Raw genomic sequence first — 23,286 nt, forward strand, 5'->3', positions numbered from 1 at the left:
TTCTCTAGCGGGTGACTTTTCAAATGATGCTACATTAGCAGTGCTGCTACTTTTTGTAGCAACGCTTTTGCCGCATAATTGTTCAACATCTTCCCGCTTGAAGCCAAACCACCGCCAGACGATGGACCCTGTGCTGTTTTTCTCGGGAATTAATTATTCCTTCATTTGTTACCAGATTCGCACCTTCTCTCTCTCGTATTACCACTCGTACCGCACCGTTAGCATCACAGCTAATGTTACCATGTCGCTACTTGTCTGCTCCGCGGGAGCGTGTGACGTGGCACACGTGACGTGTGTAAGAAGGTGCGCTTGTTTTAAGTCTCTGTGAGAAGGAGAGTGTCAGGTTTGTCACTGACAGTTTTTCCTGTCTTTGTTTCCGGTCAACACTCTTATTTTGGTTATTTCCTGATTATCTCCCTGAGTGCTTTGTCCCCTCAGCTGTGGCTGATTGGCACCTGGCCACACCTGGTGTCAATCAGCCAGCTGCTATTTGAACCTGCCTTCCTCTCCAGTCAGTGCTGGATTATTGTCACTTCTACCTGTCATAATACTTGTCGTTGTAGCTCTGTCTACTTTTGTTCACTCTGCTCATGTCATAGTTCCTTCGTGTCACAGTAAGTGTTTTTGTTTCTTGTCGACAGTTAGCCTTTGTGCTATTTTAGTTCATAGCCAAGTTTGTTCTCCGCCTTGTGCGCGCCTTTTGTTTGTACCCTTTTGTTGTTGTTTTTTGCTATAGTGTTAAATTAAATCATGTTTTCCTGTTCAATGCCTGCTGTCTCTGCATCTTGGGGTTCGTCACCAACAGACTCTGACAGAGAGACAAGAAAGAGTGGGAAACGCATGCAGTGTAATGCCCGCAGCTAAAAGCAACTGAGTGAGAACGTATACTCTAATATCCTGTATAGTCATTTTCTATATCGCACAGAGACAAACCCGCGATATATCGAGTATATCGATATATCGCCCAGCCCTAGTCCCTATATTTTGTTCTTTATATTCATGTTATCGCAGTATACAATTTTAGAACAGGTAGCGTTTTACATTAGCATATAGCATTAGCAGTGACGTGCAGTGAGGTCTGAGGTTGGGGAGGCACTGACCCATTAGTCAGAATTACAAACAAACAGTATGATGCTAAGTCACTGACCCACTAGTCAGATTTACAAACATGACAGTATGATGCAATGGCACTGGCTCAAAATCACAAAAACACACAGTATGATGCTGGAAAAAAAATGTCAACACACTTAACACAATTAACACAGCACTGCAGAGCACACACTAGATCAGGGGTCCCCAGGGGCCGCATTGGGTTAAAAAAATGTGGCCGGGTGACGTGCTATATATATATATATATGTTGTAGAAGTCCTCCTTTTTCTCTTTTTCTTTGGGTTTTAAAAGTCTCTCTTTCTCAATTGAGATCCACCTCCACTCCGACAAGTCAGGCTGCATTGATCTCCTTTTTAATGTCATTTCTGATCACATCACCGGCTACTGCTTCTATCAAATCCTTCTGTATTCTGTTTGGTGTGCCAGTAAACACAATGGATGTTTCCAGGTGTTTAGCTAAACGTTCATCTTTCTCTGCATAAGAGTGCAATAGTTGCACATAATCCCCACGATTGGAGGAGCTTGCACTCTCATCCTTACACCAAATACAAGCTCCTGTTTCCCCAAAAAGCAAGTGGCGTTTATCAGGTCTTTGGTAACACTTTAATATGGGTAACATATGAACCATTATTTAGTTGGTTATTAACATAGGGTTAGGGTTAGGGTCAGGGTTAGGGTAAGAGTTGGGGTTGGGGTTAGGGTTAGCGTTGGGGTTAGGGTTAGGGAAGACTCTTAGTTAATGGCTTACTGGTTGTATAATAAGGCCATGCAGAATAAGGTAATAATAAGTACTTAATAAGAACTTAATAAGTACTTAATAATGACTAATTAAGAGCCAATATGTTACTAATTTGCATGTTAACTAACAACTTAGGCTCCAGTGCCCCCCGCGACCCCGAAGGGAATAAGCGGTAGAAAATGGATGGATGGATAAGCAACTAATTAATGGTTTATATGTTCCCCATACTAAAGTGTTACCAGTCTTTTAATATCTCACGATTTTCCTTTACATTGACATTGTGGATGCTGATATTTAGTCTCCGTTGTTCATTTAGAGCAGTGGTCCCCAACCACCGGTCCGTTACCGGTCCGTGACGCATTTGCTACCGGGCCGGAGAGAAACAATAAACAATTTATAAAGGACTGCATTTTCTCCAACTTAACTTTGGCCTGTCCCAATAGACCAGGGGTGTCAAACTTGTTTTCATTGAGGGCCACGCTGCAGTCATGGCTGCCAGCAGAGGGCTGCTTGTAACAGTAAATAATTAATGAATTTGCCTATGAATTTGAATATTTTACTTTTTTTTTACGTAGAGAGTAAACAAAATCTGCGGATTTTACCATTGTTTTTACAGAAAAAAACTGGCAGCTTAATTGCCAGACTTTTACTGTAAAACATGGTGTTTTTCTTTTATTATTATTATTTTTTACAACATATTACTGTAAATAGAAATACAGTACCGCTGTTTAATTTTATTTTGGCAACTCAGCTGCCAGTTTTTTACCATAATAAAGTGTGGTACCATAAAATCATCAACCGTGGATTTTACAGTAAAAAAACAAAAAACTGACAGCTCAGTCGACAGAATTTTACTGTAAAAAAACAAACATTGGTCGTTTTGTTTCAACTTACAGTAATATGCTGTAAAAAACTCCCTAAATTTTACAGTAAAATCTATTGGTCATTTTTATAGTGTACGATTAGAGACAAGCGGTAGAAAATGGATGGATGGAATTTGATTGATAACTTGCTTTGAAATCATAAGTTAAGCAGATATTTAAGTATTTACTTGGATTTTGACCAACAAAGTTAGATAATATATTTGTTGCAATATTGGACACTAGTTGTTTTCCCTATAAAACTACAAAAAAACCCTAATACCTTTAGTAAGAAAATAAGACCGAGCAAGCCCGGTCACAGGCAATTACAATGTCTGTTAGTCCGGGTGAGGAGTCAGTTAAGCTAGAACTAGCCAGCGCCAGGCTGGATAATCCATGTACGCATAGCAATTCTCTTAGAATAATACACAATTCACATAATGTTTTTTCTGTTGTGTCTGTGTCAGGGGTGGACATGCATTCTACTGAGGTGGCAAATTATGATATGTCCAGTCTATTGCAGCACCAAGCAAACAATCGGAAAATTCCCGTCATATCAATTCCTAGATATGGTCGAAACTATTTAAAGTGCACTACGCATAATAAACGCAACATTGTTAATATTGCCACTACGGATAATCTTAACAAAAACTCGTCAAAACAGCCCAATACCTATAATATGGGCTTTTTAAACATAAGATCATTGTCTCCCAAGGCGTTATTGGTTAATGAGGTCATTAGAGACAACAATCTTAACGTCATTGGTCTTAGCGAAACCTGGCTCAAACCGGACGAATTTTTTGCGCTCAATGAGGCATCTCCTCCTAACTATACGAATGCGCATGTTGCCCGCCCTCTTAAAAGGGGAGGGGGTGTCGCACTAATATACAATGAAAATTTCAACCTTACCCCTAACCTAAATAATAAATATAAATCGTTTGAGGTGCTTACTATGAGGTCTGTCACACCGCTACCTCTCGACCTGGCTGTTATCTACCGCCCCCCTGGGCCCTATTCGGACTTTATCAGTGAATTCTCAGAGTTCGTTGCTGATCTAGTGACGCACGCCGACAATATAATCATAATGGGGGACTTTAATATCCATATGAATACCCCATCGGACCCTCAGTGCGTGGCGCTCCAAACCATAATTGATAGCTGTGGTCTTACACAAATAATACATGAACCCACGCATCGCAACGGTAATACAATAGATCTAGTGCTTGTCAGGGGTGTCACCACCTCCAAAGTTATGATACTTCCATATACTAAAGTAATGTCCGATCATTACCTTATAAAATTTGAAGTTTTGACTCTTTGTCAACAAGCTAATAATAATAATAACTGCTATAGCGGCCGCAACATTAATGCTGCCACAACGATGACTCTTGCTGACCTTCGGTAATAGCACCATTCCCAAATTATGTCGGCTCTATTGATAAACTCACTAACAACTTTGACGATGCCTTGCGCGAAATTATTGATAGTATAGCACCGCTAAAGCAAAAAAGGGCCCCTAAAAGGCGCACCCCATGGTTTACAGAAGAAATTAGAGCTCAGAAATTATCATGTAGAAAACTGGAACGCAAATGGCGCGCGACTAAACTTGAGGTTTTCCATCAAGCATGGAGTGATAGTTTAATAACTTATAAACGCATGCTTACCTTAGCTAAAACTAAATACTACTCAAATCTCATCCGCCTCAACAAAAACGATCCTAAATTTCTGTTTAGTACAGTAGCATCGCTAACCCAACAAGGGACTCCTCCCAGTAGCTCCACCCACTCGGCAGATGATTTTATGAATTTCTTTAATAAGAAAATTGAACTCATTAGAAAGGAGATTAAAGACAACGCATCCCAGCTACAACTGGGCTCTATTAACACAAATACGACTGTATATACGACGGACACTGCCCTCCAAAATAGTCTCTCTATTTTTGATGAAATAACATTAGAGGAATTATTACAGCGTGTAAGTGGGATAAAACAAACAACATGTTTACTTGACCCACTTCCTGGGAAACTTATCAAGGAACTGTTTGTATTATTAGGTCCATCAGTGTTAAATATTATAAACTTATCACTTTCCTCCGGCACTGTTCCCCTAGCATTCAAAAAAGCGGTTATTCATCCTCTGCTCAAAAGACCTAACCTCGATCCTGACCTCATGGTAAACTACCGACCGGTCTCCCACCTTCCGTTTATTTCCAAAATTCTCGAAAAAACTGTTGCACAGCAGCTAAATGAACACTTAGTGACTAACAATCTCTGTGAACCTTTTCAATCCGGTTTCAGGGCAAATCACTCTACGGAGACAGCCCTCGCAAAAATGACTAATGATCTATTGCTAACGATGGATTCTGATGCGTCATCTATGTTGCTGCTTCTTGATCTTAGCGCCGCTTTCGATACCGTCGATCATAATATTTTATTAGAGCGTATCAAAACACGTATTGGTATGTCAGACTTAGCCTTGTCTTGGTTTAACTCTTATCTTACTGACAGGATGCAGTGCGTCTCCCATAACAATGTGACCTCGGACTATGTCAAGGTAACGTGCGGAGTTCCCCAGGGTTCGGTTCTTGGCCCTGCACTCTTTAGTATTTACATGCTGCCGCTGGGTGACATCATACGCAAGTACGGTGTTAGCTTTCACTGTTATGCTGATGACACTCAACTCTACATGCCCCTAAAGCTGACCAACACGCCGGACTGTAGTCAGCTGGAGGCGTGTCTTAATGAAATTAAACAATGGATGTCCGCTAACTTTTTGCAACTCAACGCTAAGAAAACGGAAATGCTGATTATCGGTCCTGCTAGACACCAACATCTATTTAATAATACCACCTTAACATTTGACAACCAAACAATTAAACAAGGAGACTCGGTAAAGAATCTGGGTATTATCTTCGACCCAACTCTCTCGTTTGAGTCACACATTAAGAGTGTTACTAAAACGGCCTTCTTTCATCTCCGTAATATCGCTAAAATTCGTTCCATCTTGTCCACTAGCGACGCTGAGATCATTATTCATGCGTTCGTTACGTCTCGTCTCGATTACTGTAACGTATTATTTTCGGGCCTCCCTATGTCTAGCATTAAAAGATTACAGTTGGTACAAAATGCGGCTGCAAGGCTTTTGACAAAAACAAGAAAGTTTGATCATATTACGCCTATACTGGCTCACTTGCACTGGCTTCCTGTGCACTTAAGATGCGACTTTAAGGTTTTACTACTTACGTATAAAATATTACACGGTTTAGCTCCAGCCTATCTCGCCGATTGTATTGTACCATATGTCCCGACAAGAAATCTGCGTTCAAAGAACTCCGGCTTATTAGTGATTCCCAGAGCCAAAAAAAAGTCTGCGGGCTATAGAGCGTTTTCTATTCGGGCTCCAGTACTCTGGAATGCCCTCCCGGTAACAGTTAGAGATGCTACCTCAGTAGAAGCATTTAAGTCCCATCTTAAAACTAATTTGTATAATCTAGCCTTTAAATAGACCCCCCCTTTTTTAGACCAGTTGATCTGCCGTTTCTTTTCTTCTCTCCTCTTCTCCCCTGTCCCTTGCGAGGGGGAGTTGCATAGGTCCGGTGGCCATGGATGAAGTGCTGGCTGTCCAGAGCCGGGACCCCGGGTGGACCACTAACCTGTGCATCGGTTGGGGACATCTCTGCGCTGCTGACCCGTCTCCGCTCGGGATGGTTTCCTGTTGGCCCCGCTGTGGACTGGACTCCCGCTGATGTGTTGGATCCACTGTGGACTGGACTTTCACAATGTTATGTCAGACCCACTCGACATCCGTTGCTTTCGGTCTCCCCTAGAGGGGGGGGGGTTACCCACATATGCGGTCCTCTCCAAGGTTTCTCATAGTCATTCACCGACGTCCCACTGGGGTGAGTTTTTCCTTGCCCGTATGTGGGCTCTGTACCGAGGATGTCGTTGTGGCTTGTACAGCCCTTTGAGACACTTGTGATTTAGGGCTATATAAATAAACATTGATTGATTGATTGATTGATTATTTCCAGACTTTTGTGGGCCATATAAAATGACGTAGAGGGCCAGATCTGGCCCGCGGGCTTTGAGTTTGACACCTGTGCACTAGACACACCAATGAGCTTGTTTATAGATGTACAATAAAACTCCTCATAGGAAGTTGCCATTTGTTATATTTGTTATAACTTTGTGACATGATGAGCTTTTCATGTTTTTCGAGGCTTCTTGGCAGATTTTTCAGATCAGTATATTCCATTTGGGTCCAAACACGGTCACTCGTTGATAATAAAAGGCAGGGAAAGCAATAAACCTACTCAGTGGCCTAGTGGTTAGTGTGTCCGCCCTGAGATCGGTAGGTTGTGAGTTCAAACCCGCCCGAGTCATACCAAAGACTATAACTATGGGACCCATTACCTCCCTGCTTGGCACTCAGCATCAAGGGTTGGAATTGGGGGTTAAATCACCAAAAATGATTCCTGGGCGCGGCACTGCTGCTGCCCACTGCTCCCCTCACCTCCCAGGGGTTGAACAAGGGGATGGTCAAATGCAGAGGACAAATGTCACCGCACCTAGTGTGTGTGTGATAATCATTGTTTTTTTTGTAGCACAGCCACAAAGCCATTCTTTTCCAGTATACTAATTATTTTCTGTCCTGTCAGGGGAGGCAAGTGAGGCAGTGCCTCACCTTGCCACCAGGGGGGGGGGGGTAAAAGGCTTAACCATGAGATGTTCAAAAACTAAGTAATAAAATAAAATAAGTTGTAATATTGCTCTTTTGGTCTATGCTTTCTATATGATTTTGGTGTGGTTCCTGTATGTTTTGATCATTTTCATGGTCAAAATAGCGGAAATTCCGTGTTTCCTGATCAAAATAACAAGGCAGACGAGAAGTGAGGCAGCCACAGGAAGTGCCTCCACGGCTACATTAGCTGTGTCCCAATTCAGGGTCTGCATCCTTCGAAGGGCGAATTTGAAGGCCGCTTACGTCACAATGCTGCGCGAAGGCTGTCCCTATTCATTCAAATTCAAAGGCTCCTCCAAATGCAGCCAAAGAATGCGCCCTCCTTTTCCCTGTATTCGGAGGATGCACCGCGACTATTCTTCGTGGCCTCCCATTTCCCAAGATGCTTTGCGCGCTTTTGTTCAACCGGGATCTTTTTGACGATGGCGGCAAATACAAGCAGCGGCACCGGCACCGGCAGCGAATACACTTTAAAATGTAAGTGTCCTCCGCAGCCTAGACTGTCCCATTTAACAACGGGTGACGCATCCTTCTGAGGTGCCTCCGAAGGGCCAGCCTTCTGAGGCTGCGTAGGCCGGGTCCTCCGAAGGATGCAGACCCTGAATTGGGACACAGCTGTAGTACGTATTGAGCGTGTGCGTGCGAGGGGGCGCGTGCTTGTTTCCACGGGGAAAAGACAGGCCATGAGGCAGCAAGTACCTCTGCCTCAAAGTAGGGGGCGATATATCAAAAGTTGAACTGCCAACGCCGGTTAACCCTTAAGAAGTAGAAGAAGAAAACAACAGACAACAACTGCTACACTTCCTGCAAACTGTGATACTTTTTCGTCCTAAAAATGGAGGATTTGATTTCTAAATTAAGGCATTTTTCAAGACTGGACTTTCAATCAAAGCAAGAAGTCATTAATACTGGGAGACCAACGCCAGAGCTGCCAGATTTTATTCAAACGTGTGTGGTCCGAGGACAGAAAATAACTTCATTTCAAAAGGATTGGTATACTACAAAAAACTTATTTATTGCTTTCCCTGCCTTTTATTCTCAACGAGTGACCGTGTTTGGACCCAAATGGGATATACTGAGTAGGCGACTTGTCCAGGGTGTACCCTGCCTTCAGCCCGAATACAGCTGAGATAGGCTCCAGCATCCCCCGCGACCCCGAGAGGGACAAGCGGTAGAAAAATGGATGGAATGGGATGGATCTGAAAAACCTGCCAAAAAGCCTCGAAAAACATGAAAGCTCATCTGCCCACATTCCAGGTCAGATTTCTTTAAAAACGTTTGGAATGTCACGTATTGATCTGGCTCTAAATGAACAACGGAGACTAAATATCAGCATCCACAATGCCAATGTGAAGGAACATCGTGAGGTATTAAAAGAGCTGATAAACGCCACTTGCTTTTTGGGGAAACAGGAGCTTGCATTTCGTGGCAATTATCTCAAGTAAAAAGGAAGACTTTTAAAACTCAAAGAAAAAGAGAAAAAGGAGGACTTCTACAACAAAGTCATAGAGATCTTCGTCGAGAAGGAAAGGCGAATGGACTTCATTTACAAGTAAAGGTAAGATATACTGTCTAGTGCAGGGGTCTCCAAACTACGGCCTGCGGGCCAAATGCGGCACGCCAGCGTCCAAAATCCGGCCCAAGTATAATAATGTTTTTATTTATAATTTTTTTTTTTTATCATTATTTTGAAAAATCTGTCCTTTCTAATCTATTTTCCACCGCTTGTTACTCTCTGTGTCTCCTAGACACTCAGGCATATCATATTGTCTAAAAATGCATTTTACCAACGATAACGTGACATCATTGCGCTTGCGCCGCAGTGTCAGGCGAGCACGCAGCAAGTGGCGCTCTTTCAGTCAATTCATCATCATCGGCGGTCACTCGAGCGAGTATGACGATCCTCCTGGTAGGGGTGTATCCCTTTATGGAGGATGCTTGTGCGTGACTTTGTTCGTGGGGAGACTGGTGCACAGACAGTCACCACACGATCCTTGACAGAATCGGGTCAGGGTCCAGTGGCATGGAGTCCAAGACGACTGGGGACCCTTTTCTGCTGCAGCCTTCTTCCTCCATCGCAGCCGTTGTGGTAGTTCTTAAATCTATCGTCTTCCGCCTGGTCCGCCGTTGAAGTCTTCACCGTATCCCTGGCTAGGGGGCAGTCAGGTACTAGGCCCTTGCCAAGGGCCACCTGGGGTAACAGTAGTAAAGGGGTTAACCTCCTAGTGCCCCAAGACCCCATAGAGGAGCCTCCACTGCCGGATGCACTTTAACGTCATGCCCAGGACACAATTAATTAATTCAGTCAATTAGTGCGCAAGGAATACATATCTTTATATATACAGCCCGGCCCCCCGGCCAAAGTTGTCTGCTCTGCAGTTGCTGTGTTAATTGTGTGCTAAGTGTGTTGAAATGTTTTATTCTAGCATCATACTGTGTGTTTTTGTGATTTTGAGCCGGTGCCATTGCATCATACTGTCAAGTTTGTAAATCTGACTTGCGAGTCAGTGACTTAACATCATACTGTATGTTTGTAAATCTGACTAGTGGGTCAGTGCCTCCCCAACCTCAAACCTCACTGCACGTCACTGCCTCGGACCACACACGTTTGAATCAAATCTGGCAGCTCTGGCTTTGGTCTCCCAGTATTAATGACTTCTTGCTTTGATTGAGAGTTCAGTTTTGAAAAATTCCTTATTTTAGAAATCAAATCCTCCATTTTTAGGGTGAAAAATGGAGGGTTTGTTTGCGGGAAAGCGTAGCAGTTGTCGTTTGTTTTTGTTTTCTTTTACTCCTTAAGGTGTTGGCAGTTCATGAACTTTTGATATATCGCCCCCTACTTTGAGGCAGAGGTACTTGCTGCCTCATGGCCTATCTTTTCCCTGTGGCAACAAGCACACGCGCCCTCGCACGCACACGCTCAATACACTTTGTGTGTAGCCGTGGCGGGACTACCTCACTTCTCGTCTGCCTTGTTATTTTGTTAAGGAAACATGGAATTTCCGCGATTTTGACCATGAACATGATCAAAATATACAGGAACCACACCAAAATCACATAGAAAGCATAGACCAAAAGAGAAATATTAAAACTTTTTTTATTTTATTACTTCGTTTTTGAACATCTCATGGTTAAGCCTTTTACTCCCCTCCCCCCCCCCCCCCCCCCCCCCCCCATTTGTGACCATTTGCCCACACAAGTCGGTTACGACGACGAACTGCAGTCAGGTCGAGACTCTGATGAGGACGACAAGCATGCAGATTAGCTTCCCTGAGATGGTTTCTCACAGTTTGTGCAGAAATTATTTGGTTATGCAAACCAATTGTTGCAGCGGTGGCTGGTCCCAGACGATCATGGAGGTGCACCTGCTAGATGTGGAGGTCCTGGGCTGGTGTGGTAACATGTGGTCTGTGGTTGTGTGGCCGGTTGGATGAACCGCCAAATTCCCTGAAACGCCTTTGGAGATGGCTTATGGTAGAGAAATTAACATTCAATCCACGGGCAACAGCTCTGGTGGACATTCCTGCAGTCAGCACGCCAACTGAACGCTCCCTTAAAACTTGGGACATCTGTGGCATCGTGCTGTGTGATAAAACTGCACTTTTCAGAGTAGCCTTTTATTGTGGGCAGCCTAAGGCACACCTGTGCAATAATTATGCTGTTTAGTCTGCATCTTGATATGCCATACCTGTGAGGTGGGATGGATTTTCTTGCCAAAGAAGAAATGCTCACTAACACAGATTTTAGACAGATTTGTGAACAATATTTGAGAGGAATAGGTATTTTGTTTATGTAGTACAAGTTTTATATCTTTTATATCTTTCAACTCGTGAAAAATGAGAGCAAAAACAAGTGTTGCGTTTATGTTTTTGTTCAGTGTTTAAAAAAAAATCATGACAATGTATAGTAGTCTAAGACTTTTTGTGAAAAAAGTTATTGACAATACTTGGAAATGGTATTTTTTTCAAATTAGTCTCCAGTTGAAATAACGTTTTTATGAAGTATTTTCTTCTGTACGCTGTGATAGCAAATGAATCAAACATTGTAATCGGTGCCAATTGCAGTTGTAGCAATTGCATGTTTTCACATTTCATGTTGAGGTTTTATGCTAATGAACTTGTTCTTGATTTGACTAGATTGTGTTCGAGGCTCAGAGAGGACTCAACGCTTCCTGTGACTCAGCGCTGGATAACATCGTCATTACGGAAGAAGCCTGTCCTGGTGAGTGAAACAGCTGTGAATTCGTCAGGGCATAGAGTTCAAGGTCAGGGTTAAGGTGCGGTTTTGGATAAGGGTTAGAGTTAGAGTAAATATTGGGGTTAGATTAAAGGTTGAGCGGTATTGTTTAGGATTAGGTTTAATGGTTGAGGCTAGAGTTATTTAAAGCACGCTTATCTTAATGAGTTAGGTTCAAGGGATAGAAATAGGAATTAGTGTTAAGGTTTCCATTCGGGCTTACTGTATTTAGTGTTAGAGTTGAGGTTGGGGTTCAGGTTCGTGATTAGTTTTAGGAGTTATGATTAGTGTTACAGTGTATGTTTAATGTTAGGGTTAGATTCAGGATTAAGATAAGGTTATGGTCGAGGTGTCATGGGGCGTCCCAAATTATGTCCAGCCGCTCAGGCATATCATATTGTTGATGTAGATGCCCATATCTGCTGTACAGATTTGACTTATTAAATGTTTGGATATATTGAGTGTTTGACGCAGCAAGAGGGGATAGAAAGAAGAAGAAAAAAGAAGACAGAAGAAGAAAATTGTGGGGAAAGAGAGGGACAACAGCAACAAAACAAAACAAATAATAATAAATAATAACATTAAAAAAATAAAATATACACACACACACATATATATACTGTATATATATATATATATATATATATATATATATATATATATATATATATATATATATATATATATATATATATATATATATATATATATATATATATATATATATATATATATATATTAGGGGTGTGGGAAAAAATCGATTCGAATTCGAATCGCGATTCTCACGTTGAAAGAATCGATTTTTAATTTTTTGTATTTTTTATTTTATTTTATTTTTTTATTTTTTTTTATTAATCAATCCAACAAAACAATACACAGCAATACCATAACAATGCAATCAAATTCCAAAACCAAACTTTACCCAGCAACACTCAGAACTGCAATAAACAGAGCAATTGAGAGGAGACACAAACACGACACAGAACAAACCAAAAGTAGTGAAACAAAAATGAATATTATTAACAACAGTATCAATATTAGTTACAATTTCAACATAGCAGTGATTAAAAATCCCTCATTGACATTATCATTAGACATTTATAAAAAAAAATTAAAAAAGAACAATAGTGTCACAGTGGCTTACACTTGCATCACATCTCATAAGCTTGACAATACATGTGTCCAATATTTTCACAAAGATAAAATAAGTCATATTTTTGGTTCATTTAATAGTTAAAACAAATTTATATTATTGCAATCAGTTGATAAAACATTGTCCTTTACAATTATAAAAGCTTTTTACAAAAATCTACTACTCTGCTTGCATGTCAGCAGACTGGGGTAGATCCTGCTGAAATCCTATGTATTGAATGAATAGAGAATCCTTTTGAATTGGGGAAAAAAAAAATCGTTTTTGAATAGAGAATAGTGTTGAATTGAAAAAAAAATCAATTTGAATCGAATTGTGACCCCAAGAATCGATATTGAATCGAACCGTGCGACACCCAAAGATTCACAGCCCTAATATATATATATATATATATATATATATATATATATATATAGATATATATATATATATATATATATATATATATATATATATATATATATATATATACATATGTATATATATGTATGTATATATATATATATACACTACCGTTCAAAAGTTTGGGGTCACCCAAACAATTTTGTGGAATAGCCTTCATTTCTAAGAACAAGAATAGACTGTCGAGTTTCAGATGAAAGTTCTCTTTTTCTGGCCATTTTGAGCGTTTAATTGACCCCACAAATGTGATGCTCCAGAAACTCAATCTGCTCAAAGGAGGGTCAGTTTTGTAGCTTCTGTAACGAGCTAAACTGTTTTCAGATGTGTGAACATGATTGCACAAGGGTTTTCTAATCATCAATTAGCCTTCTGAGCCAATGAGCAAACACATTGTACCATTAGAACACTGGAGTGATAGTTGCTGGGAATGGGCCTCTATACACCTATGTAGATATTGCACCAAAAACCAGACATTTGCAGCTAGAATAGTCATTTACCACATTAGCAATGTATAGAGTGTATTTCTTTAAAATTAAGACTAGTTTCAAGTTATCTTCATTGAAAAGTACAGTGCTTTTCCTTCAAAAATAAGGACATTTCAATGTGACCCCAAACTTTTGAACGGTAGTGTATATATATATATATGTGTGTGTGTTGCGGCGACTTGCTTGTGGTTTGTGGAACCCTGCCTGCACGCCATCTTGCACGTGACATGCAGAGACAGTATGCGCTGTGCGGGCACGTGCACTGTAGCGCAGAAGGGCGTACTCCAGCACACGAAAACAAGTGTCAACAATCAACTGTTATCAGCGGCGCGTGTCACAGACATGCTTAAAACGCCACACCTTTCATTCGGCTGGTGTGCAGTAAAGGTAGGTGATACTATGTACTATGTATACTATGTCCGATATACAGTCGTGGTCAAAAGTTTACATACACTTGTAAAGAACATAATGTCATGGCTGTCTTGATTTTCCAATAATTTCTACAATTCTTATTTTTTTGTGATAGAGTGATTGGAGCACATACTTGTTGGTCACAAAAAAATTTATGAAGTTTGGTTCTTTTATGAATTTGTTATGGGTCTACTGAAAATGTGACCAAATCTGCTGGATCAAAAGTATACATACAAAACCCTCTAATCTAGACTCCAAACATCCCAGTCAGGTTACTTTTAGACCTCCACCCCAGATCACACCTCACTCCAACCCACTTCTCCAAAGTGGGCTGGCTCAGGGTGGAGGACAGAGTAAAACAACTTGCACTGGGCCTAGTCTATAAAATCCGCTACACCTCCCTGATAGCGAAGTACATGTCAAACTACTTCCTTAACGTAAATGACCGCCATAACCACAACACCAGAGGGAGTTCCACAAACCACGTTAAACCCAGATTTCGATCTAACAAAGGTCTAAACTCATTCTCCTTCTATGCCACATCAATATGGAATGCACTCCCAACAGGTGTAAAAGAAAGTGCATCTCTATCCTCCTTCAAAACCGCACTAAAACAACACCTCCAGGCAACTACAACCCTTGACTAACACCCTCCCCCCTCCAAATCCCACCTCCCCGGATTGTAAATAACCAAATGTAAATAATCAAATGTATTTCTAATGTATATACTTGTTCTTATGCTATCTGAACTCACTATGTTCTCTGCTCGCTGTACATATCCTACCAAGTCAGACCTACACTGTTTCAATGCCCAGTTCTCTGATGATGCAATTGTTGATGACTGAAGTGCTGTTATCAACCAAACCCTCCTCATCCCACCACCCGGATTGTAAATAATGTAAATAATTCAATGTATATACTCTGATGATTAACTTGTGTGATGACTGTATTATGCTGATAGTATATATTTGTACCATGAATTGATTAACGTGGACACCGACTTAAACAAGTTGACAAACGTATTTGGCTGTTACCATTTAGTGGTCAATTGTACGGAATATGTACTGAACTGTGCAATCTACTAATAAAAGTTTCAATCAATCAATCAACCAATGCACCCAAGACCCAACCTCCAGGCTGATGATTTTAGGTTGTCCCATTTACTCTCTGTAAAGCACCAGTTCCATTGGCAGGCCCAGGGCATAATACTACCACCACCATGCTTGATGGTGGGCATGGTGTTCCTAGGACTTAAGGGGCTCACCTTTTCTCCTCCAAACATATTGCTGGGTTTTGTGGCCAAACAGCCAAATTTTTGTTTCATCTGACCACAGGACTTTCCTCCAGAAGGTCTTATCTTTGTCCATGTAATGTCAGATGAAACACAAATTGAGCTTTTTGGCCACAATACCCAGCAATATGTTTGGAGGAGAAAAGGCGAGGCCTTTAATCTCAGTAACACCATGCCTACATTCAAGCATGGTGGTGGTAGTATTATGCTCTGAGCCTGTTTTGCTGCCAATGGAACTGGTGCTTTACAGAGAGTAAACGGGACAATGAAATAGGAGGATTACCTCCAAATTCTACCACCACCATGCTTGACGGTAGGCCTGGTGTTCCTCGGATTAAAGGCCTCACCTTTTCTCCTCCAAACATATTGCTTGGTGGATTGTGGCCAAACGGCTCAATTTTTGTTTCATCTGACATCACATGGACAAAGATAAGACCTTTTGGAGGAAAGTTCTGTTGTCAGATGAAACAAAAATTGAGCTGTTTGGCCACAATACCCAGCAATATGTTTGGAGGAGAAAAGGCGAGGCCTTTAATCTCAGCAACACCATTCCTACCGTCAAGCATGGTGGTGGTAGTATTATGCTCTGGGCCTGTTTTGCTGCTAATGGAACTGGTGCTTTACAGAGAGTAAATGGGACAATGAATTAGGAGGGTTACCTCCAAATTCTCCCACCACCATGCTTGACGATAGGCTTGGTGTTCCTCGGATTTCTCCTCCAAACATATTGCTTGGTGGATTGTGGCCAAACGGCTCAATTTTTGTTTCATCTGACATCACATGGACAAAGATAAGACCTTTTGGAGGAAAGTTCTGTTGTCAGATGAAACAAAAATGGAGCTGTTTGGCCACAATACCCAGCAATATGTTTGGAGGAGAAAAGGTGAGGCCTTTAATCCCAGGAACACCAAGACTACCGTCAAGCATGGTGGTGGTAGTATTATGCTCTGGGGCTGTTTTGCTGCCAATGGAGCTGGTGCTTTACAGAGAGTAAATGGGACAATGAAAAAGGAGGATTACCTCCAAATTCTTCAGGACAACCTAAAATCATCAGCCCGGAGGTTGGGTTTTGGGCGCAGTTGTGTGTTTCAACAGGACAATGACCCCAAACACATGTCAAAAGTGGTAAAGGAATAGCTAAATCAGGCTAGAATGAAGGTTTTAGAATGACTTTCCCAAAGACCTGACTTAAACATGTGGACAATGCTGAAGAAACAAGTCCATGTCAGAAAACCAACAAATTTAGCTGAACTGCACCGATTTTGTCAAGAGGAGTGAAACATTCAACAAGAAACTTGCCAGAAGCTTGTGGATGGCTACCAAAAGCGCCTTATTGCAGTGCAACTTGCCAAGGGACATGTAAGCAAATATTAACATTACTGTATGCAGAGGTGGGTAGTAACGCGCTACATTTACTCCGTTACATCTACTTGAGTAACTTTTGGGATAAATTGTACTTATAAGAGTAGTTTTGCAACATACTTTTACTTTTACTTGAGTATATTTATAGAGAAGAACCGCTACTTTTACTCCGCTACTTTTATCTACATTCAGTACGCTACTCGCTACTAATTTTTATCGATCTGTTAATGCGCGCTTTGTTTGTTTTGGTCTGTCAGACAGACCTTCAAAGTGCCTGCGTCTCACCAAATACAGTCACTGGTGACGTTTCACTCCGTTCCACCAATCAGATACAGTCACTGGTGACGTTGGACCAATCAAACAGAGCCAGGCAGTCACATGACCTGACTTAAACAAGTTGAAAAATGTATTGGGGTGTTACCATTTAGTGGTCAATTGTACGGAATATGTACTGTACTGTGCAATCTACTAATAAAAGTTTCAATCAATCAATCAAAAGTGTGAAGGAAAAAAGACACTTTTTTATTTCAACCGTACATCCCGTCAAAAGCCTAAAGACTGACCGCACAGTTCCTGTCTTCACAATAAAAGTGCCGCTCCATCGCGCCTGCGCTTATAAAATAAGAGTCTCCGAAAACCAGCGCAAACAAGCTAGCAAGCTACGGAGTTTGCCGCCAATGTATTTCTTGTAAAGTGTATAAAAACGAATATGGAAGCTGGAGAAATAAGATGCCAAAAACCAACCACTTTCATGTGGTATTAGACAGAAGGAGGAACTTTTTTTCTCCTCCATTTGAAAACGTGGACGTTATCAGCACTGCTGTCTGATTCCAATCAATGCAAGTCATCAGAATCAGGTAATACACCAACTTATATTCTTGTCTTCATGAAAGAAAGGAATCTATATGTTAAACATGCATGTATATTCATTAAAACACCTTTAACATGTAAACAAAAACGGCTAAATAAATAAATATAAATTATATACTGTATATATCAATGTATGGATATATATATATACAGTATATATATATATATATATATATATATATATATATATATATATATATATATATATACTGTATATATATATATATATATATATATATATATATATATATATATATATATATATATATATATATATATATATATATATATACACTACCGTTCAAAAGTTTGGGGTCAACCAAACAATTTTGTGGAATAGCCTTCATTTCTAAGAACAAGAACAGACTGTCGAGTTTCAGATGAAAGTTTTCTTTTTCTGGCCATTTTGAGCGTTTAATTGACCCCACAAATGTGATGCTCCAAAAACTCAATCTGCTCAAAGGAGGGTCAGTTTTGTAGCTTCTGTAACGAGCTAAACTGTTTTCAGATGTGTGAACATGATTGCACAAGGGTTTTCTAATCATCAATTAGCCTTCTGAGCCAATGAGCAAACATATTGTACCATTAGAACACTGGAGTGATAGTTGCTGGAAATGGGCCTCTATACACCTATGTAGATATTGCACCAAAAACCAGACATTTGCAGCTAGAATAGTCATTTACCACATTAGCAATGTATAGAGTGTATTTCTTTAAAGTTAAGACTAGTTTAAAGTTATCTTCATTGAAAAGTACAGTGCTTTTCCTTCAAAAATAAGGACATTTCAATGTGACCCCAAACTTTTGAACGGTAGTGTATATATATATATATATATATGATATGTGTGTGTATGTTACTCATCAGTTACTCAGTACTTGAGTAGTTTTTTCACAACATACTTTTTACTTTTACTCAAGTAAATATTTGGGTGACTACTCCTTACTTTTACTTGAGTAATAAATCTCTAAAGTAACAGTACTCTTACTTGAGTACAATTTCTGGCTACTCTACCCACCTCTGACTGTATGTATACTTTTGACACAGCAGATTTGGTCACATTTTCAGTAGACCCATAATACATTCATAAAAGAACCAAACTTCATGAATAATTTTTGTGACAAACAAGTATGTGCTCCAATCACTCTATCACAAAAAAATAAGAATTGTAGAAATTATTGGAAAGTCAAGACAGCCATGACATTATGTTCTTTACAAGTGTATGTAAACTTTTGACCACGACTGTATATCTATAATATATATACGTGTGTGTGAGTGTATATATATATATATACATATACATAGCCAAACTTTTAACAAAATGTGGCCCCCGAGTCAAAAGGTTTGGGGACACCTGGTCTAGGGTGTCATGGGTTAGGCCAGCAATAGGATTAAGGTTCGGTTGAGGGTTGGATTTAGGGTTTGGATTTACAAGTTGGGGTGAATGATGAAAGTTAGGATTAACATGAAAATCAGAGACAACAAAGTGACATATTAGACTTAGACTTCCTTTTTATTGTCATTCAAATTTGAACTTTACATATTGTCTAAAAGCAGAAATTGTTGGGTAATGGCAATCTTGGATCCACAGCTTGCATTGCCAGCTGTGACTTTGACATCTTGGGCAACCTTTGTGGCTGGTCCACTCACACAGACAACCCTGACGTATTCGGTTTTGAGCCGTGGATCGGCCCGACAGATACCCAGGGCACCGGACCTGATGATGACTTCTCCAAACCTGGACGTAAGTCACTAATCACACTATTGATTGATGACTGGTGATAGATTATTTTAATATTTTACTATTAGTGGGAGCCTACATGCTGATGAATTCTGCGGATGGTAACCCTGGCGATCAGGGTCAAATTAGAAGTCCTGTCATCACTCCATCTTCCGGATGCCTGGACCTCACGTTTTATTACTACCTGTATGGAACCAGCGCTAATATGGAGCTTAGTGTACACACCATTAATGGTTAGCGGGATACATTTTTATCGTTGTTTAAGAAAAAACGCATTTTACACATTTTTTTGTTTTTCATAGCGGGTGGAACCCTCGGACCCGCTATCTTTACCGTCAGGGGCAACAAGGGTCAAGCCTGGAAGCTCGCAGAAGTGCGCTACCTAGGAACCAGTGCCATCCAGGTAAGCTATGCCCGCTATGTACGTGTTTGCATGAAGCGTTAACATATTACTTTTTTCGTTTTTGCCAGTTTGTTATTGTAGGAACCTTCGGAGAGACCCTCCTGACTGATATCGCTGTAGATGCTGTGTGTGTCATGGCTTGTCAAGGTAAGAAACTAGCAAGTTTGGAGAGGGCATTGTTAGCACTTGGTGTCTCAAGCGACTTGGCCTCATATGAGAAACTATAAATTGTTATTTTAATGTCTGTTAATGGCGCTGCTATCACCAGTGCCAGCTGCACAGGCGTCTCCAACAACAAGTACCTTGCGACACCTGATTTTAAGTAGCTCTCTAAAGGGTCAAAGAATATCTCCTAAAACTTTTTGTATTTTTATAATTTAAAAATTCAGACATTATGCTTTTATTCAATGACAAATTACCACGAACAGCATAGAGACAGTTTGATTAAATAAAGTACAATTAAAATGTTGGCAGTCATATTGCTGTGTTGCAATCACATGACCTACAGGCACTCCAGGCAACTTCAAACCTAGACTAACACCCTTGACCATCGTGTCAGTTAATCTGCAAAGTAGAAAAACGGATCTGACGTCATATGCAATGCAGCAATAAATACAGTATATTCCAAATAGCTCACCTTGCCTTAATTTGTGTCAAAGTAGCCCTAATGGTGATGAAAGTTGGATACACTTGCAATCAATCAATCAATCAATGTTTATTTATATAGCCCTAAATCACAAGTGTCTCAAAGGGCTGTACAAGCCACAACGACATCCTCGGTACAGAGCCCACATACGGGCAAGGAAAACTCACCCCAGTGGGACGTCAATGTGAATGACTATGAGAAACCTTGGAGAGGACCGCATATGTGGGTAACCCCCCCCCCCCCCTCTAGGGGAGACCGAAAGCAATGGATGTCGAGTGGGTCTGACATAATATTGTGAAAGTCCAACACATCAGCGAAAGTCCAGTCCATGGTGGGGCCAGCAGGAACCATCCCGAGCGGAGACGGGTCAGCAGCGTAGAGATGTCCCCATCCGATGAACAGGCTAGCGGTCCACCCCGGAGCAGAGTAGAAAAGAAAAGAAAAGAAAAGAAACGGCAGATCAACTGGTCTAAAAAGGGAGTCTATTTAAAGGCTAGAGTATACAAATGAGTTTTAAGATGAGACTTAAATGCTTCTACTGAGGTAGCATCTCTAACTTTTACCGGGAGGGCATTCCATAATATTGGAGCCCGAATAGAAAACGCTCTATAGCCCGCAGACTTTTTTTGGGCTCTGGGAATCACTAATAAGCCGGAGTTCTTTGAACGCAGATTTCTTGCCGGGACATATGGTACAATACAATCGGCAAGATAGGCAGGAGTTTGACCGTGTAGTATTTTATACGTAAGTAGTAAAACCTTAAAGTCGCATGTTAGGTGCACAGGAAGCCAGTGCAAGTGAGCCAGTATAGGCGTAATATGATCAAACTTTCTTGTTTTTGTCAAAAGTCTAGCAGCCGCATTTTGTACCATCTGTAATCTTTTAATGCTAGACATAGGGAGGCCCGAAAATAAAACGTTACAGTAATCGAGACGAGATGTAACGAACGCATGGATAATGATCTCAGCATCGCTTGTGGACAAAATGGAACGAATTTTAGCGATATTATGGAGATGAAAGAAGGCCGTTTTAGTAACACTCTTAATGTGTGACTCAAACGAGAGAGTTGGGTCGAAGATAATACCTAGATTCTTTACCGAGTCGCCTTGTTTAATTGTTTGGTTGTCAAATGTTAAGGTGGTATTATTAAATAGATGTCGGTGTTGAGCAGGACCGATAATCAGCATTTCCGTTTTCTTAGCGTTGAGTTGCAAAAAGTTAGCGGACATCCATTGTTTAATTTCATTAAGAGACGCCTCCAGCTGACTACAATCCGGCGTGTTGGTCAACTTTAGGGGCATGTAGAGTTGGGTGTCATCCGCATAACAGTGAAAGCTAACACCGTAATTGCGTATGATGTCACCTAGCGGCAGCATGTAAATACTAAAGAGTGCAGGGCCAAGAACCGAACCCTGGGGAACTCCGCACGTTACCTTAACATAGTCCGAGGTCACATTGTTATGGGAGACACACTGCATCCTGTCAGTAAGATAAGAGTTAAACCAAGATAAGGCTAAGTCTGACATCCCAATACGTGTTTTGATACGCTCTAATAAAATATTATGATCAACAGTATCGAAAGCGGTGCTAAGATCAAGAAACAGCAACATAGATGACGCATCAGAATCTATCGTTAGCAATAGATCATTAGTCATTTTTGCGAGGGCTGTCTCCGTAGAGTGATTTGCCCTGAAACCGGATTGAAAAGGTTCACAGAGATTGTTAGACGCTAAGTGTTCATTTAGCTGCTGTGCGACAATTTTTTCGAGAATTTTCTAGATAAACGGAAGGTGGGACACCGGCCGGTAGTTCACCATGAGGTCAGGATCGAGGTTAGGTCTTTTGAGTAGAGGATGAATAACCGCTTTTTTGAATGCTAGAGGAACAGTGCCAGAGGAAAGTGATACGTTTATAATATTTAACACTGATGGACCTAATAAGACAAAAAGCTCCTTGATAAGTTTCCCAGGAATTGGGTCAAGTAAACATGTTGTTTGTTTTGTCCCATTTACACATTTTAACAATTCCTCCAATGTTATTTCATCAAAGAGGGAGAAACTATTTTGGAGGGCAATGTCCGTCGTATATACAGTCGTATCTGTGTTAATAGAACCCAGTTGTAGCTGAGATGCATTGTCTTTAATCTCTTTTCTAATTACTTCAATTTTCTTATTAAAGAAATTCATAAAGTCATCTGCTGAGTGGGTGGGGCTACTGGGAGGAGTCCCTAGTTGGGTTAGCGATGCTACTGTACTAAACAAAAATTTAGGATCATTTTTGGTGAGGTGGATGAGATTTGAGTAATATTTAGCTTTAGCTGAGGTAAGCATGCGTTTATAAGTTATTAAACTATCACTCCATGCTTGATGGAAAACCTCAAGTTTAGTCGCACGCCATTTGCGTTCCAGCTTTCTACATGATCATTTCTGGGCTTTAGTTTCTTCTGTAAACCATGGGGTATGCCTTTTAGGGGCCCTTTTTAGCTTTAGCGGTGCTACACTATCAATGGTGTCGCGCAGGGCTGTTAGTGAGGTTATCAATAGAGCCCACATAATTTGGGAATGGTGCCATTACCGAAGGCAGTAGGTCAGTAAGAGTCGTCGTTGTGGCAGCATTAATGTTGCGGCTGCTATAGTAGTTATTATTATTATTATTAGTTTGTTGACAATGAGTCAGAACTTCGAATTTTATAAGGTAATGATCGGACATTACTTTAGTGTACGGGAGTATCGTAACTTTAGAGGTGGTGACACCCCTGACAAGCACTAGATCTATCGTATTACCGTTGCGATGCGTGGGTTCATTTATTATTTGTGTAAGACCACAGCTATCAATTATAGT

At 40.7% G+C, this 23,286-nt stretch overlaps 1 protein-coding gene across 1 annotated transcript in view; it reads left to right on the forward strand.

Moving 5' to 3' along the window:
• The window catches only part of zanl (zonadhesin, like), a 167,512-nt gene that overhangs the window by 15,093 nt on the left and 129,133 nt on the right, over positions 1–23,286 (forward strand). Inside the window, exons 5-9 of the mRNA XM_062064427.1 lie at positions 11,587–11,671; positions 19,247–19,399; positions 19,465–19,629; positions 19,699–19,799; positions 19,868–19,946. Coding sequence (XP_061920411.1) covers positions 11,587–11,671; positions 19,247–19,399; positions 19,465–19,629; positions 19,699–19,799; positions 19,868–19,946 — 583 coding nt within the window. The remainder of the gene's footprint in view (positions 1–11,586; positions 11,672–19,246; positions 19,400–19,464; positions 19,630–19,698; positions 19,800–19,867; positions 19,947–23,286) is intronic.

The sequence above is a fragment of the Entelurus aequoreus genome, linkage group LG12 (assembly GCF_033978785.1).
Source record: "Entelurus aequoreus isolate RoL-2023_Sb linkage group LG12, RoL_Eaeq_v1.1, whole genome shotgun sequence".
Taxonomy (NCBI): domain Eukaryota; kingdom Metazoa; phylum Chordata; class Actinopteri; order Syngnathiformes; family Syngnathidae; genus Entelurus; species Entelurus aequoreus.